This window comes from Drosophila eugracilis, unplaced genomic scaffold, assembly GCF_018153835.1.
Source record: "Drosophila eugracilis isolate 14026-0451.02 unplaced genomic scaffold, ASM1815383v1 contig_1765, whole genome shotgun sequence".
NCBI classification, from domain to species: Eukaryota; Metazoa; Arthropoda; class Insecta; order Diptera; family Drosophilidae; genus Drosophila; species Drosophila eugracilis.
Genome location: NW_024572605.1, coordinates 65153 through 80121, shown reverse-complemented (window position 1 = coordinate 80121; position 14969 = coordinate 65153). Strand labels below are relative to the sequence as shown.

At 42.3% G+C, this 14969-nt stretch overlaps 2 protein-coding genes across 6 annotated transcripts; one reads left to right on the top strand and one right to left on the bottom strand.

Moving 5' to 3' along the window:
- Positions 1-39: 39 nt before the first annotated feature.
- LOC108107271 (scavenger receptor class B member 1) lies at positions 40-3963 on the bottom strand. Of its 3 annotated transcripts, XM_017214704.2 has the most exons (8): positions 3462-3963; positions 2809-3044; positions 2177-2469; positions 2025-2116; positions 1738-1965; positions 1296-1568; positions 650-1241; positions 40-585 (listed from the first exon to the last, which is right to left on the bottom strand). In XM_017214704.2, the coding sequence occupies exons 3-8, from the start codon at positions 2427-2429 to the stop codon at positions 236-238; spliced, it is 1788 nt and encodes a 595-aa protein (XP_017070193.1). In that variant the 5' UTR covers positions 2430-2469; positions 2809-3044; positions 3462-3963; the 3' UTR covers positions 40-235. The 3 variants fall into 3 exon arrangements, with proteins under 3 accessions (XP_017070193.1, XP_017070192.1, XP_017070194.1); XM_017214703.2 differs by lacking the exon at positions 2809-3044; XM_017214705.2 differs by lacking the exons at positions 1738-1965; positions 2025-2116; positions 2177-2469; positions 2809-3044.
- Positions 3964-7493: 3530 nt separating this feature from the next.
- LOC108107272 (lysosome membrane protein 2) lies at positions 7494-14236 on the top strand. Of its 3 annotated transcripts, none has more exons than XM_017214707.2 (7): positions 7494-7624; positions 11050-11164; positions 11895-12147; positions 12209-12382; positions 12443-13014; positions 13069-13190; positions 13251-14236. In XM_017214707.2, exons 2-7 carry the CDS (start codon positions 11104-11106, stop codon positions 13629-13631), a joined length of 1563 nt encoding a protein of 520 aa, XP_017070196.1. In that variant the 5' UTR covers positions 7494-7624; positions 11050-11103; the 3' UTR covers positions 13632-14236. The 3 variants fall into 3 exon arrangements, with proteins under 3 accessions (XP_017070196.1, XP_017070195.1, XP_017070197.1); XM_017214706.2 differs by having other exon boundaries at positions 7494-7672; XM_017214708.2 differs by having other exon boundaries at positions 7495-7604.
- The last annotated feature ends 733 nt before the right edge of the window (positions 14237-14969 follow it).

The window sequence follows — 14969 nt, the reverse complement described above, 5'->3', positions numbered from 1 at the left end:
TTCTTTGGGAAATTCAACAAAAGCTAAAGTGTGGATAGCTTTAATTTATAGGTAATGAACAGTTTATTTAATATTTATACATATACGAGTACATATATACATCAGATTACTACAGACTAAAGGTAACTGGCGACTCTTTGTTTACGGCTATTTTATGATAAACACTGACAAATTCGAAAATCTCATTAAAGTTTGATCAACTTTCCCCATACCCGCCCCTAACTAACTAATGGCACTATAACGCGGCTCGATGGTGGCTTCCCTCTTGCACGTGAAGCGGCACGGGCATGTCGATGTGGTGCACCACAACGATTTCGCCGTTAAGTGCCTCCAGTTCAACAGAGGACTTGCTCTCCTGGAGCTGCTCCTCGCGCCTGCTGTTTAGGTAGTAAACAATGGCCACGATAAGGCTGAACGATGTCACCGATATAAGCAGGGTACCGTATTTGAGAGTCTGCTGAATGGCATTCAGGCCAAAGGTGCTTAGGTACAACTTGCGGAGCACCTCCTCGGAAAAGTCACCCGATGTGATCTCGATCCACATTAGAGGAAGAATAGTAGTGTTCTTCAGTCGATGCCCTTGATCTAGAAAAACAAGACTAATATAAAAATCGGTTCAAAGAAAATATCCTTCCTTTTTTGTTTATACTTCTAAGTATTGGTGTTTTGTCCAACATAATGTTGATCTGGACGCGTGATGCACCGCTGATGGGAAAGCCGAATCGAGGATGGATGTCGGCATAGGTCTGGTGCACCTGAGCATCCGGGTTTATACCGTCAAAGTCTTCGTATAGTACTGGATCGCCCGTAAAGAAGTGGGGAAACGACGGAAAGATGGGCGCATCTGCATAGCACTTGGTGGCGTTGATAACTCCGCTAGGCAGGCAGAGCTCCGTATTCTGACAGTAGCACTGATTTGCAGGATTTTCGGAGGGATGAGCGAACACATCCATAGGCGTCCGGTACCGCAAAACATCAATGTCATTGTAAATAGTAACTTCTTTTTCGAAATGCAGAGGAACCTTTCTGCACAGAACCTGAAGGAACACATTAACGGTGCTGCGATCCTGCAGTAAATGTGGCGAGAACATTGAGGGCTCCGACCCATCTATGCGATTGCACTCCTCCCCCTCCCAATAGTCCAACTTGGGCATTCCATTAAACTGGGTGATGATGCTGAACTTGTTAATGTCGTCCTCTCCCGTGTTGAGCTGAACCGAGTCCACGCTGGTTCCGTTACGCTAAAGAAGAGGCCTCCTTATTAAGCTTATAAACAATCAAATATATTTACATACGCTCATAAGAAGACCAAATCGGCGCCTGCCCTTGCCAAGGGACTCCAACTTAATGATTTTGTCTTCATAACCCCAGAGAAAATCGGAGACTGTGAGATTCTTGAATAGCGGCTCCTTAAATTGATTTATAAGACCCGAAACAAACCAACGTTTGAAGACTTTCATACGCTTAACAGGTCCAGCAGCAGAGATTAGTGGTACGTTGGGTACCCTAACTACTTCATTCTCGCCAATAGACGACTTTTCCGGCAAGAACTTATAAGACTTGCGGTCCTGAAAAATATAATCCATGTCAATATTTCCTAAAAAAGGCAACATTTTCGAACAGTGCAAATCTAAGTACATTTTTTGTATGGCATATCGGTGTATAATAAATTAAAACAAGTAAGTAATAATATAATCAAGAATAAAAGCATAATTTGTTTAGTGGAAGGAAACATACCCTAAAGCTAACCGTGAAGTTTTTATTAAATGAGACTTCATCTTTGACAGTGTGTTCTTGGTAGGTGAGTGGTCCCACATCCACGACCTTTATCTTATCGGCCTTCCCTGACAGGTATTCGTCGATGTTGGGGTAGTGAAAGATGTGTGCCTTTAGCAATGTATCATACTTCGATTCGGGGTTAAGCCAATTTTTGGCGGTATCCGAGTTTTCGGAAAGGATCAAATTCTGTAGATCAGTTAGAAATAGGAATTCCCTTAGTCAAAAAAATGCATTGGGGGACGTACCTCCAGCATGGTGTTGTTGTAGTATTCCGTGAACCACATTACGAAGAATCCAGTCACGCCGATTACAAAGAGCAGGAACATCAAGCCTAACACTGTAAAAGTCATAGCGGATTAATCGAGCATGCCAGAATTGTCAAGAGAATTCAGCTCACTTATCAGGGTGCCTATATCCTTGGACGTTGGCTCTCTGTTTTGTGCCTGATTGCGTAGGCCCAAGGCCTCAAATATCATTTGCAGTACAGAAGGCTTCACGGTTCCGTTTGTCATGGCATAGCCACCAAAGTTTTCCGCCCCCGGCCCGCTTCGTGTGGAGTCTAGTGTGAAGGACTTGCTCATGGATGGGGCCATTGCACGGCTGGATTCTTGCCTAGGAAGATGGGCCTCAGGGTCTTTGGAGCGTGACATTATAAGTTGACTGTAGAGGTTGATAGTCTTTCGTTGTAAGCTAAAAATGTAAATGTCGTTATTCTATGTTCTTATCAAATTATTATTTTGTTGTTGCTCAGGAACATACAACTTTTAGAAACTACATTATGATTTTTACATCTCAACGCTTATGCAAGATGCTGTTGACTTTTTTGCAAATCCAAATTTTGTTCATTCACATTGAATTAAAAAAAAATGTTTCTTTTTTTTAAAGCGAAACACGTGGCGTAACTAAGGGACTTTTTTCTTATGATTATCAGCTTATCAGCGTGCGATCTGTATATACGAATTCGGGGTCATTAAACACATAAAGGGACAGTCTTGACATCAGAGCACCCGTGATTTCATTGTTGAATACCTTTTTAGCGCACTAATAAATCCAACTTTAATATAATATTCATTCACTCATGAGGAACTTCTTTAGTTCAATTCGATCATTTGCGACGGACAGATTCTTAACCATGCGTTTACAGATGTTTTCACGAACTAATCGGGGGTTTAATTCAAAAAGCCTTCGTTGCTCCTCAAATCTGCGGCTCTGGCTGTGCTGAATTCAAAGTTCATCCGTATGTACTCTAGCCTTATCAGCATCTCCTACAAGTATATGTAGTACATACTTACTAGGCATTAATTCATTATTAAATCGAAACAACACATATCAGTAGGTTCACTATATGTATAGAGTTAGCTGTAGTTAGGTACGCCAACTATGAAATCGGGCCAACGACATCCGATAGGGCGCAACCTGAGTGTTTTTTTCCAATAGTACTCTATTGTAAGCGGGATTGAAAAATGATCACATGTATAAGGAACGACTAAATTGATAATTAGATTTGGGAGAGCACTTGGACTTTTTTCAAATTTATCGAAAAGATTTCTGTTTGGACATTTTTTTGCTATCAATCCCAGTTCATTTTAGGATTATTTACTAAGGCTTTTGTCTGGTTTAAAGACTTATTTTAATAACTATGTCCTATAGGTATCGAACAATTTTATCCGCTTGCTACTTACCTTTGGAGTTTTTGAACTCGGTGATGTTTACGACTTTCCACGGGGCTATTCCAAATCAGTGGCGAGTAAGTGGCATTGACTGATAACAAGGGGTGTGTGGGTGGGAGACTGACCGGGAGAGCAGAAAGAGAGAACGAGATCTCGAACAGCGTGCACTTGAAATGAGTTTTGGGGCACCAGCTGGTTTTTGGTGGGCAACGCAAACGTGCGCGCTACGTTGGAAACAAAACCACTCTCCCAGAGACAAACTGCACCCACACGCTTATCTTTAGCGCACTCTCTCACTTGCTCCCTACCCTTGTGCTCTATACTTTCAAAGACTGCCAAACATTTGGCGTCTTAATTAACAATTTCGTCGTGTTTACGTTGACTGAACACAGTCGTTTTCAGTACTCTCTTTACTTCATTGGCTTCTTGTCGTTTTTCCTCTGATATAGATGCTCCTACTGGATGCACAACTAATGTACGTATGTATGTATCTATGCTCAATATACTCGTTTTGTATCTGGTGTTTCTGTGTTTCTGTGATTCTCTGTTCTTTTTGCTGCCTTGCGTTCTTTGTTGCCAGCTCCTTTGTTTTGTCGCCTTCTCTTTTGTGCGCTCAATCGTTGTTGTTTTAGCTGCACTTGGAGTCGTTGTTGCAGTTGTGACTAGAAATAGAGCTGGTTTACAGCTAGAAGTGTCCTATTGTCCTCCACTTCCAGTGAGCATCGAAAATTAATAACGGACTGCTTTTTACGGAAATTGTTTATCTGCGCACAAAGTATGGCCCACTGCCACCGGTTAATCCACTTTCCAGTTGTTGGTTAGCTGCGATTAGCTACATACTTGGGCCTGCCCACGGATTATCTGACAGGGAACCCTACTGAACCGATTAGATTTCGCCCGTTTCGCGGAGATCTTCGCGGGAATTAGAGAGCGGGCCTGGAACTGGCATTGGTTCTCCGATGGTTGGGACTGTGCGTACTGCCCACCAAACAAGTTATTACTACGACGTCGGAATCGGACGGAATCAGTTCGAGCTGAACAATCGAGCAATGCTAGCAGCGCCGTCGCTCCTCTTTCCTCATTCTTCGGCGGCGCAGTGGTCGATGCTGCCTCGGCTGACTTCTCTGCCACGGCAGTGATAAGCGGGCGAAGCGGTCAGCGAAAATTGTTGATTAACGCTGGACAACGCTGGCGCTGACTGCGCCGTCGAGAAATTGGGATCTCTTGTTTACTACGTAGCAGCTTTGTGCGTACCCGCGAAACAAAGTACAAGCTCAATCGCCAACACAAAGAAGTCAGTCAGCACAGAGATAGAAGATGCATGATCTGTCCAGCTGCTCTATGCAGCTTCGTCGGCGTATAATTACTATCGAGTTAGGAGCTGCCGTAACCTATTTTTACCACTAAAAGATTGAAAATGGAGCGATTGGAGCGAAATCAAAGGAAACAGTATTTAATGTAATTTAATTTATATTATAAAAATGAAATTATACATTTTATTAAACGTCTCTGGAAAAAACTTTTTATTTTTGATTTACATACTTTTCCAAGATTGTATTTTTTTTTTTTTTTTTTTTTTTGATAAAGATTCAACACTACTTAAGGTGAACACATCTATTCCTATTCCTCCCAAAATTTTTTGAGTGTATTCTGATGAAAAGTTTGCCACCGAAAGTCTATTTATACATGTGCGCTGTTGCCAAAACAATTTAATTATCACTTAAGCACTTAAGGTTCCCTTTACTCATGGGCCTGCATTTGGTATTCCCAAGCAATTAACGACGGAGAAATGCACGAGTAGTCCGATGGATGCATGAATGCTAAAGGTGCTCCCATACTTTGTTTTCGTTTCGCCATATTTGGATGAGGACGCATTTAGAACAGCTTATCGAGCCTCTTTGTGTGTTCTTGAGCTAGCAAAAGGCCGGAAGATCTCAAATGCCCCCAACGTAGCCGTGTTATTGAACCCTACGCGTGTGTGCGAAGCATTTATCAGTTCAGTCAAGAGTTTACAATTAATCCGACGTTTCAAAACGTCCCTTGCCCGGAATCCCAGTCTGCTGCTCACTTCATCGCACTTCGCATCAATGTAGCTGATAGCCCCTCTGAACTTTTTGTTTTCCTCGGAATACATGACGTAGATAGGTATTCAATAGCTCTATTGCCGTGCCTGCTAATAGTCTCTCAATACCGGCTGAAATATTTGTAGGCTCGCTTAAACCATAGTTCGCCTTAATATGCGATCTTTTAGTGGCAAAGTGAACCGCAAATCAAGCAGATCTACAAATTTTAGCTGGTTTTGGAGTATTACCGCTTACAGAAATCTTATCATCAAGGGGAACCAGCTTATCAATCCGGTCGCCACGTAGTCAAGTGCCAAAAACTTCCCGCACACACGCAAATATAAATAAAATCTGCCTTAATATAAAAACCAAAATTTTTGGAAGTACTCCAAACTTATCTGAACTGCCCTGGATGGAGCTGTGATCATTGGCCATGCAGGTGGACGACATTCTGTATAGTAAGTCTGAAATGAAAACGTTTAAGAAGATTAACTTTGACACGACCTTTGAGGGTTGGGCGGGGGCAATTGATGACACGCCACCAGAGCTAAATTAACATATTTGTACGCAGTTGTTGTTGTCGCAATGTTTTGTTATTATTTATTGCATCATTTTCAGCAACAAATGCGCCATTTGGTACAATAGTTTACATAAACAAAAAGGTCGCATGCAACCCGGTTAGCCTTATTGGCATGCAAAGTCAGGTTTCGGGTAAGGTCACCAGTTAGGCCAGTGTGTGGTTGGACTTGGATTCCAAGCAGGCATTGGGTCACCAATGTTTTGGATTATCCTCTAACTTATTTAACGCTTCTTTATAATCGAATTTTCTGATCTAGAAATTGGTTGTAGTGAAGACAAAAACGCAACATTTTTATACAAATAAAGGCCAGCATATTTATTCTGTCTATTCATAAAAAATGTTTGCCTAATATGAGAACTGATAAAATAAGAACTGATAATTAAAACGAATGTTTGAGAAATGGCAAATGTTTAAATTGTCAGTCAAAACGAAGGTATATTTCGAATGTTTTTTATTGGAGCATCTTTTGATAGTTTTTATGTCAAGAGCTGACTTAAATACAGATTAGCTATATCAGTTTGGTTAATTCCTGTATTTTTAATAAAAATCACCTGACTCACCTGGGGAAATTATCCACTTGTTACTCGGAACTCCAACTGTGAAAACTTTACTATCTGGGAAATTTCTTGAATCGCTTTAGTATTATTGATTAGCTACTATGTAAATGCTGCAAGTTTATACCTTTTGTATATCCACAGCTGTTTTCGCGCATTTCCCAGCTCTCGCTTATGCTGAGCCCGAGTCTGATATATTTCTCATTCTGAACTGGCAGCGAACAAAAACTTTCGCAATGCCAGCGACAAAAGCTCCATCAGCAATAACAAAAATTTGTAATCGCTCTAGGTACTAACTTTGCATACATTCTTTGAGTTCAACTTGTCGTCGGTCGCCAGTGTTGTGGATACGGATGTGGTTGTTGTGCTGCGTTTGGCAACCATCCCGTGAGTCACTTGCTACAACAACTACGAGACATGCACCAGAGGCAGATATCATAATCGTTAAGAGTGGTCGAGTGTTGGTGTGGCAATCAATGAGATTTTGGAGTGTGCAGCATAAAACGGAACGCACAACGCAAGGCAGCCAAACGAAAGACTTCAATGCAAGGCAACAAACTTGTTTATCAACCAAGCCCAAACACTGTCCACCGCATGGGCCGCTTCGACCAATGCCGATGTAGTTGCCGATCCGATCGAGCTTTGATCGCATGCGTTGCACTCGCAAAAGCTTCCACTCGCTTACTCTCGCTTTTCCTACCTGGCGGTGGGTTGTGGGGTTTGCCTACCTGTTTATCAGGTTTTCGAGTTTCGCTTTGTCGCAACGCTGAGTCGAGCTTCTGTTAGAGCTTTCGCCGCCTGAACATCTTACGATCTTAAGTTGGGGGGCCACTTGAAGACGGCGACTTCAGTTACTTGGCGGCACTGCGAGTGTTCGATTCGTTGACGTTTTTTTCCGCCGGTTGCTTAACGTTCCCTGCTCACCGTTCACTGTTCACCGAGTACCTACCACATTATAGTTCGTGTCCAAGAATCTTGGTTTGTAAAAGAGACCGCCGCAAGTCAGTGTATCCGTCGAAACTCAGTGTGAGTGTGTCTTGGCCTGGCTATTTGTAAATGCCTGTGGTTTTCAGTCCGTCCAGCCCGTAACAAACCTGCCACACCAGCTAAAAGAAACCAGTAGCAGTGTGTTGGAACAGCAGTCGCATTCCTAGGAATCGCCTGGCTGCAACCAGAGTCCGATTGTCGTTCCTCCGCAGATCGCTGGCGGATCCTTGGACCCGGCCCGGGCCCTGTTCCCTAGACCGAATATGCTTTCCAGTCTCCAGCTTCGACTCCAATCAGACCGCTGGTTGAGCAAGACCTTGCCCAGTCAGCCAAAATGAAACCACTTCGACAGCGAGTTCGCTTAGCAGCGCTACAAAAGCGGAAAATCATTGAATTATGCTTTGGGGGCTTTGATTTGGTTTCTGATTCGGTTTCTGTGCTGCCTCCACGGCTAAACACTGTCTGCGGCCCTGCCAAAAGCGCATTTGACGTACGTGCATAGTTTTATGATTACTTGTGTGGAAAAAGTGAAATTTTGCTCTGCACTCCACTCGAGCTGCCACGAAGCAGCGGCTCAAAACGAAATTAAATAAAAAGTTTACCAAAACACACATTTACAAGACGCTAGCTCCGAAATCAAGCATGCGCAAGCAAGAAAACCTAAGATAAATACTCATAAATAAAGCGGATTGCAAGCTTTTGACCACATAACGATGACGATTATGTGAAGGTTGCAGCAGCCCCAGAGCTTTAGGCCATCTTCATTATGAAGTTGACTTTGCCTTACCGCTGTGCCCAGTTGATCATAAAATTGAGGTGACAATTGCCTGGCTTTGTCTTCGTCTGCTGTTGACACATTTCACTGCGAAAGCAACAGCAAACAAGACTCTGCTTCTGCACTTCTCCTACCGCAGCAAAACTGACCTACTGAAAGTCCAAGATGAGCCACTTTAGACCGCACATGCCAGTCACGCCACTGACGACGACATCAATGTTGGTTAAGGCCCAAATTTAAAACCCATTTCATTAACTACTATCAAATGCAGCCTAGGCACGAAAAACAGCAGGCTCACTTTTAGGCCGGCCACTGTCAATTGCCGCAATCAAAGGCAGAAGCTTCAAGTACCCATTACTGCAACGGAAGGGGGATGTATACAAACAAGAGAAGGGGAACACATGTACACAAAGTTTATCTATTCTTTTTCCAATTTTCTAAGCTCATACTTGATTGACCCTTAAACAAGCATTTTTACGCACCGTCTTATTTATTGATGGAATCGAACCAACCAATTTAATTGTTGGTTGCAGTTAAAAACTTGACAATGCAACCATCTTAGCTATTTAGAATCTTACATGTTTTCTATAACTCTGCAAGAGGCTGTTACGTCTTATTTAGGTCAGGGCAACTGCTTATTTATTTGTGCAATACTTAAACACAGTGAAATTATAAGGTGGATCAGATTGATTTCTGCGCCATCAAGCTGATCAGAGCAGAAGCAGCGGATGTCTTCACCACGATTCCACTTTCAGTTCGATTCACAATTCCAAACGTGTGTTTAGAAAGTAAGTTTCTATTGAAGTTGGGATTCTGGCCAGGCGATTCGCTTTAGCCACCGCAGCAGGCAGGCAAAGCAACCAGCAGCTGCTAATTGAACGACCACAACAAGTGAAACCAAAAAAAAAAATATATCTATTACATCAGCTATCGCATTTCGTTGGAATGCCGAAAAACGCTGTTGCCTGGTTTTGTTATTGTGATAGCTCGGTTTTGTGGAACTGGTGTGCCGTGTCTACTGTTTCCTATTTCACCGATTCACCGATTTGCATACTTTAGGGGAGCCTCTGGCTGCGTCCTAGAGTAAACACTTTGCCCAAGCTGAGTCACAAGGTCTGTGTAAACATTTGCGCTCAAATGAGAATTGTGACTACTTTGATTCCGAGCTGTGAGTAATTTCAAGGGTCCAGCCTTTTTGCGGACTATCAAAACCTAGTGGGCCGTAAACACAGAACCACAAATATAGTACTAAAAACAACTGAAAATATGGGTACACAGATTCGAAATTGAAATTACTGATTAATGTGACTCTCGCAGTTTGTCGCCAAAAATTCATTTCAGGTGAAATAATTATTGGTTAATTAGTATTCAATGGGCATCGGATCGGCAGCAGCGATGCCAACAATGGTGGCTCCAATACTCAGCACAATACACAAGCACATATATTCAAGCCCAGCTCGAGTTCGGCGAGCGACAACAGAGTCAGATGCGACCTTGTAGTGCTCGGAAAGCGCACTAAACTCGGCAAATAATAAAACTTCGTGTCTGTATGCGTTGATAGGGTAGAGCGAACTCAAAGTACAAAGTTTAGTACTCTTAGCTAAACCTGTAGAGAAATCATAAAGCTAATGGTCATTTCCGCAAGTAACTAAGAGTCGTAGACCATATTATTACTAAAAGTTCTGTGCGGTATAAAAGCTTACGTACTATAGTTCCATCTTAAGTCGTCCTACCTCATATCTCGGCGCATCGATAAGAGGCCGTTTGTATGCATTTCGGAGGAATCAAATTGAACGTCAAGGGACCGCTCAATCAAGTCGTAATTAAAATTTCTATTGTCTTCGTTCGTGCGTCGCCTATGAATGGCCCTCTGACCATTAGCCGAAATCCATTTGGCTTCAAGTCATTTTATTTGGCTTCATTTATAAATATGAATAATGGCAAACGGCGCTCTGCCTGGAATTGTCAATAATAAAAACGTTTCGGTTTACGCACTAAAGAAACGAAAATGTACGAGTATCTGATGAATTTTGCGCTTGCGCAGCCCTGGCCTCGGTCAAGGCCCCATCGCCAGGTCGACCTCTGCCGAGCCAGAGCCTGCCAGCCTACTAAAGAGCGCTTAATTACCCAAGGTCCGTCCCAGCCAGAAAGGGCGCATTGCTTGCTATTAGCCAGCACGAAAGATCTGTGAAACCTGGAGCTAGTCCCCCAGATTGACATGTTTTTTTTCGCTTTTGAGCGCTGTGATAAAGCAGTTTTTTGCCTAAATGCTCGAACATCGACAAAGTCATGTCAAAACAGCGCAAGGCTAACACGATCCAAAACGTGTCTGTGATCTTTGGGGCCGCGACATCTCTCCAAAATCTGGCATGTGCACATGTAAAGAGTGGAAAAAGACTAAGCGCAATTTGAGGGTGATCTTCATAATATGATGGCCAAGGCCCAATGCCGCTCAGAACCAAGAAGAAGTGGAATTGAATGATTACTTTCCTGTTTATCTGGCTGCCTGCTACTGGCAATTATAGATTAACAAGTCGAGACTACAATTTAACCGGTATTACGACTGGTCTGTCCGTGTATCTCTAGGCCGCTATAAAATCAACGCGATATGCTATATATATTATTTTATTTTGCATTTTAGTTAACAACTGCAAGGTGGGCTACTCTTGACTCTCTAGCACACGAATTCGTCATCATGAACGGTCCAAAACACAAGTTTTGCACAAAACTCTCCAGCACCTATCTCAGAAAATGGTGTAAGTATTCAATGGTGTAGATACAAAGCAAAGTTGTTTGGGTGTTGATACCGAGTCTCCCATAACATTAGCATCTGATTGAACGGCATTCTTTATATAAACAAAATTAGAATTCCCATTTTTACCTCAACTATCATTACAAGCCGATCAAACAACTTATGCAACTTATGAATGAAGGAATCGCAAGTGCTCAGTTTTAACTCCACGTGTCCAGTTCTGGTTTCTACCCGAAGCTATGCACGCTCGAAAGGACGGGTTAGACTGGTATATTGCACAAAAAATGTATACGATAATTTGAATGTCTGCCTTCCTATTTACCTTTACTATAACTTACTTATTACTTACATACATTCTGAGCTGTAACTTTCCAGAGCTCTTCTGCCAAGAATACCCCGAATCCGGTTAAAGTTAAAAGTAAACTTTCCAGTTCTGGCTACTCAGCATCTACAATTTGTGTACAATTACTCAATAACAACTAATTGGGCATATTTATAGATAAAATGCCTGATCATCTGAGAGTTAAAGGTCAAAGGGTCAGTGATTCATTCGAGTTGCTCGATCCGCCTTTAATTATTTATATTTGCCAACTCAGATATAACATCCGATCAAATCCAATACATTTTTAAAGCTGTTGAACACACTATTAATAATTGACTCATTCCACTTCATATTCCTTATTCATTTATGCATTTTGTAAGCAATTGTTGAACGATTTGCTTTGATTCTCCAGGGATTACGATCGTTGTAGCATCAGCGCTGATAATTGGCGGCATTGTAGTGGCCTGTGAATTCTCCGTACTGATCAATGCAGTGGTGGACCGTATGGTGGCCCTGCGTCCCGGCGCTAAGACCTTTGGCTGGTGGGCTAAGCCACCGGTGGAGCCCAGAATCAGCTTGTACATTTACAATGTAACCAATGCGGACGACTTTCTCAGCAACGGCTCCAAGGCCATTGTCGATGAGGTAGGGCCGTACGTTTATAGGTAAGTGATCTTCGTTTGCAACAAATACAATATCAATCTCCAACTAGTACTTCATTTGCAGCGAAACCTGGGAAAAGGTTAACATCGTGGAGAATGACAATGGTACACTGAGCTACAATCTGCGCAAAATTTACTCGTTCCGTGAAGATCTATCTGTGGGACCCGAAGACGACGTCGTTATTGTGCCCAACATTCCCATGCTGAGTGCCACATCGCAGAGCAAGCACGCGGCTCGGTAAGTATTCCTCCTCCTGACTAAAGTCCCTATGGTTGACCTTGATCTTGTCCAATTTAGATTCCTTCGTTTGGCCATGGCCAGCATAATGGACATACTTAAGATTAAACCGTTCGTCCAGGTGTCCGTGGGTCAGTTGCTCTGGGGCTATGAGGACCCGCTGCTTAAGCTGGCAAAGGATGTGGTGCCCAAGGAGCAGAAGCTGCCATATGAGGAGTTTGGCCTACTATATGGCAAAAATGGCACGTCCTCCGACCGCGTCACTGTAAACACTGGCGTTGACGACATTAAAAAATACGGCATTATCGATAACTTTAACGGCCGCACCCATCTGCCCCACTGGACCACTGACGCATGTAACACCTTGGCGGGAACAGATGGCTCCATTTTCCCGCCCCACATCGACCACGACCGCATCCTGTATGTTTACGACAAGGATCTATGCCGCTTGCTGCCCTTGGTATTTGAGAAGGAAGTGATGACTTCAAACGAGGTGCCTGGATTCCGCTTTACTCCCCCAGAGTGGGTTTTCGCAGACGTGGACAGCCATCCGGACAACATGTGTTTCTGCCCCGCAGGGAAGCCCTCATGCTCTCCCAACGGACTCTTCAACGTTTCGCTGTGCCAATACGGTAAGAATGAATTTAACTGTGTTCAACCAAGTATATTAATTAATTTTCCTGTAGATTCTCCCATCATGCTAAGTTTCCCTCACTTCTATCTGGCCGATGACAGTCTGAGAACGCAAGTGGATGGTATTTCTCCACCCATGAAGGAAAAACACCAGTTCTTCTTTGACGTCCAGCCTGTAAGTCCCAAAACCTAAACACCTCCGAAGTATATGCTAATTATTATTATATTTTTGCAGAAAATGGGAACCACCCTTAGAGTGCGCGCCCGTATTCAGATCAACTTAGCCGTAAGCCAGGTCTTTGACATTAAACAGGTTGCCAACTTCCCGGACATTATCTTTCCCATCCTGTGGTTCGAGGAAGGGATAGACAACCTGCCCGATGAGGTCACTGACCTGATGCGCTTCGCCGAACAAGTGCCGCCCAAGATCCGCCTGGCGCTTATCGTTGGCCTATGCGCCCTCGGCGTGGTCCTGCTGCTGCTGTCGACCTTCTGTCTTATCCGCAACTCACACCGGCAGAGCACCCTGCACCTGGAGGGCTCCAATTACCTGGCCACAGCACAGGTGGATATGAACAAGAAGCAGAACAAGGATAACCAACCCGGCAGATACTAGGCGCTCTAGTCGGAGTCTGGTCACAGTCCAAGGGTTTCCGGGTGTCTTAGTTTAGTTCAAGGCGTAGATAGGAACTGGGTCTAGCTCATCTCACTTCCTCTTTCCAATCCCCATTTGCATGCCCATTTCCAAGCCCATGACCGAAGGGAATGTACGTCTCTATAGTTTAGAAGAATTGGAGCTGGGAAGACTTGTATGTATGTATTTGTATGTGTATCTTTATCTATTGTATTGTATGTAGGTTACCTATGTAAGTAAGCGTTATAAAAATTTGTATGTGTAATCTAACGAAACAGTCGTGATCACTAAAAGCCTCAAAGCTTCTACTTAGACATTTATTTGTTATACCAAATCAAAAACATATTCCATACTTGCTTTATATTTCGCTGTTGAAATTTAATGTCCAGACAGTCAAGTCACAAAACTCGAAACGTTTCTCAAATAAAACAAGTTCCGTCCTCGAATACAAATGTGCTTCATTAGACAAAATGCTGGACAAGCTCCGCATAGAAAATGTATACTCAATAAATACATAATTCTATCGACCGAATTTACAATTTATATGCATAGATGTGTACAATAAACTACTTTATTATTTTTAAAAACATCGACCACAATCTTCATATGATCCATATATGGTATACCTTGAAAGCTGTATAATTTTCGGAGATCGTTATTTTTTAGACTATCCAGAATATTGATCAAATTATCTATATGGCAGCTAGTCAGATTCTGCTTTAATAAAATCTAATATTTGGCTATACTGATTGAATAGTTTTTAGAAATAATATTTAAAGAAATATTTGTTTTGTTCGCAAAATAAAGTTGGGTAGAATTGGTCGGAACATTTTTAATTTGAATATAGGTCGAAAGTATATGTTAGAAAATGCGGTAAAAGTTTCCAATTCGGTTCTTATTTTCTCCATTTTTATTTTCGATTCTGACTTAAGTAACCTGAACCAATTCTGAGTCATCCCAAAAGTATGCTATTTTAAACCGTCCCGACCATCAAAAAGTCTGAATTTAATGTTAATAATCAATTAAAAACAAATACGATAATCAACATTTCAGTGAATTTATTATTAATAATTAATATGGCGTGCAGATATTCTTGAGTTTTCTTATAACGGGTCATATTCTATCTTATAGGCACGGCACTCGATTTATGTTACTTTTCCGTCCTAAAGGTACAACATAACAAAATTCTACTAAGCCCAAAGAACCAACATTAAATTATTTCTTTTTGGCTTTTATTAGGAGCGTTGTTTGTTTGAGATGTACGAGTAGTCCCTAAAAAATTTTAAAACAATCCATCAGGTTTTTAAATAAATAAAGATT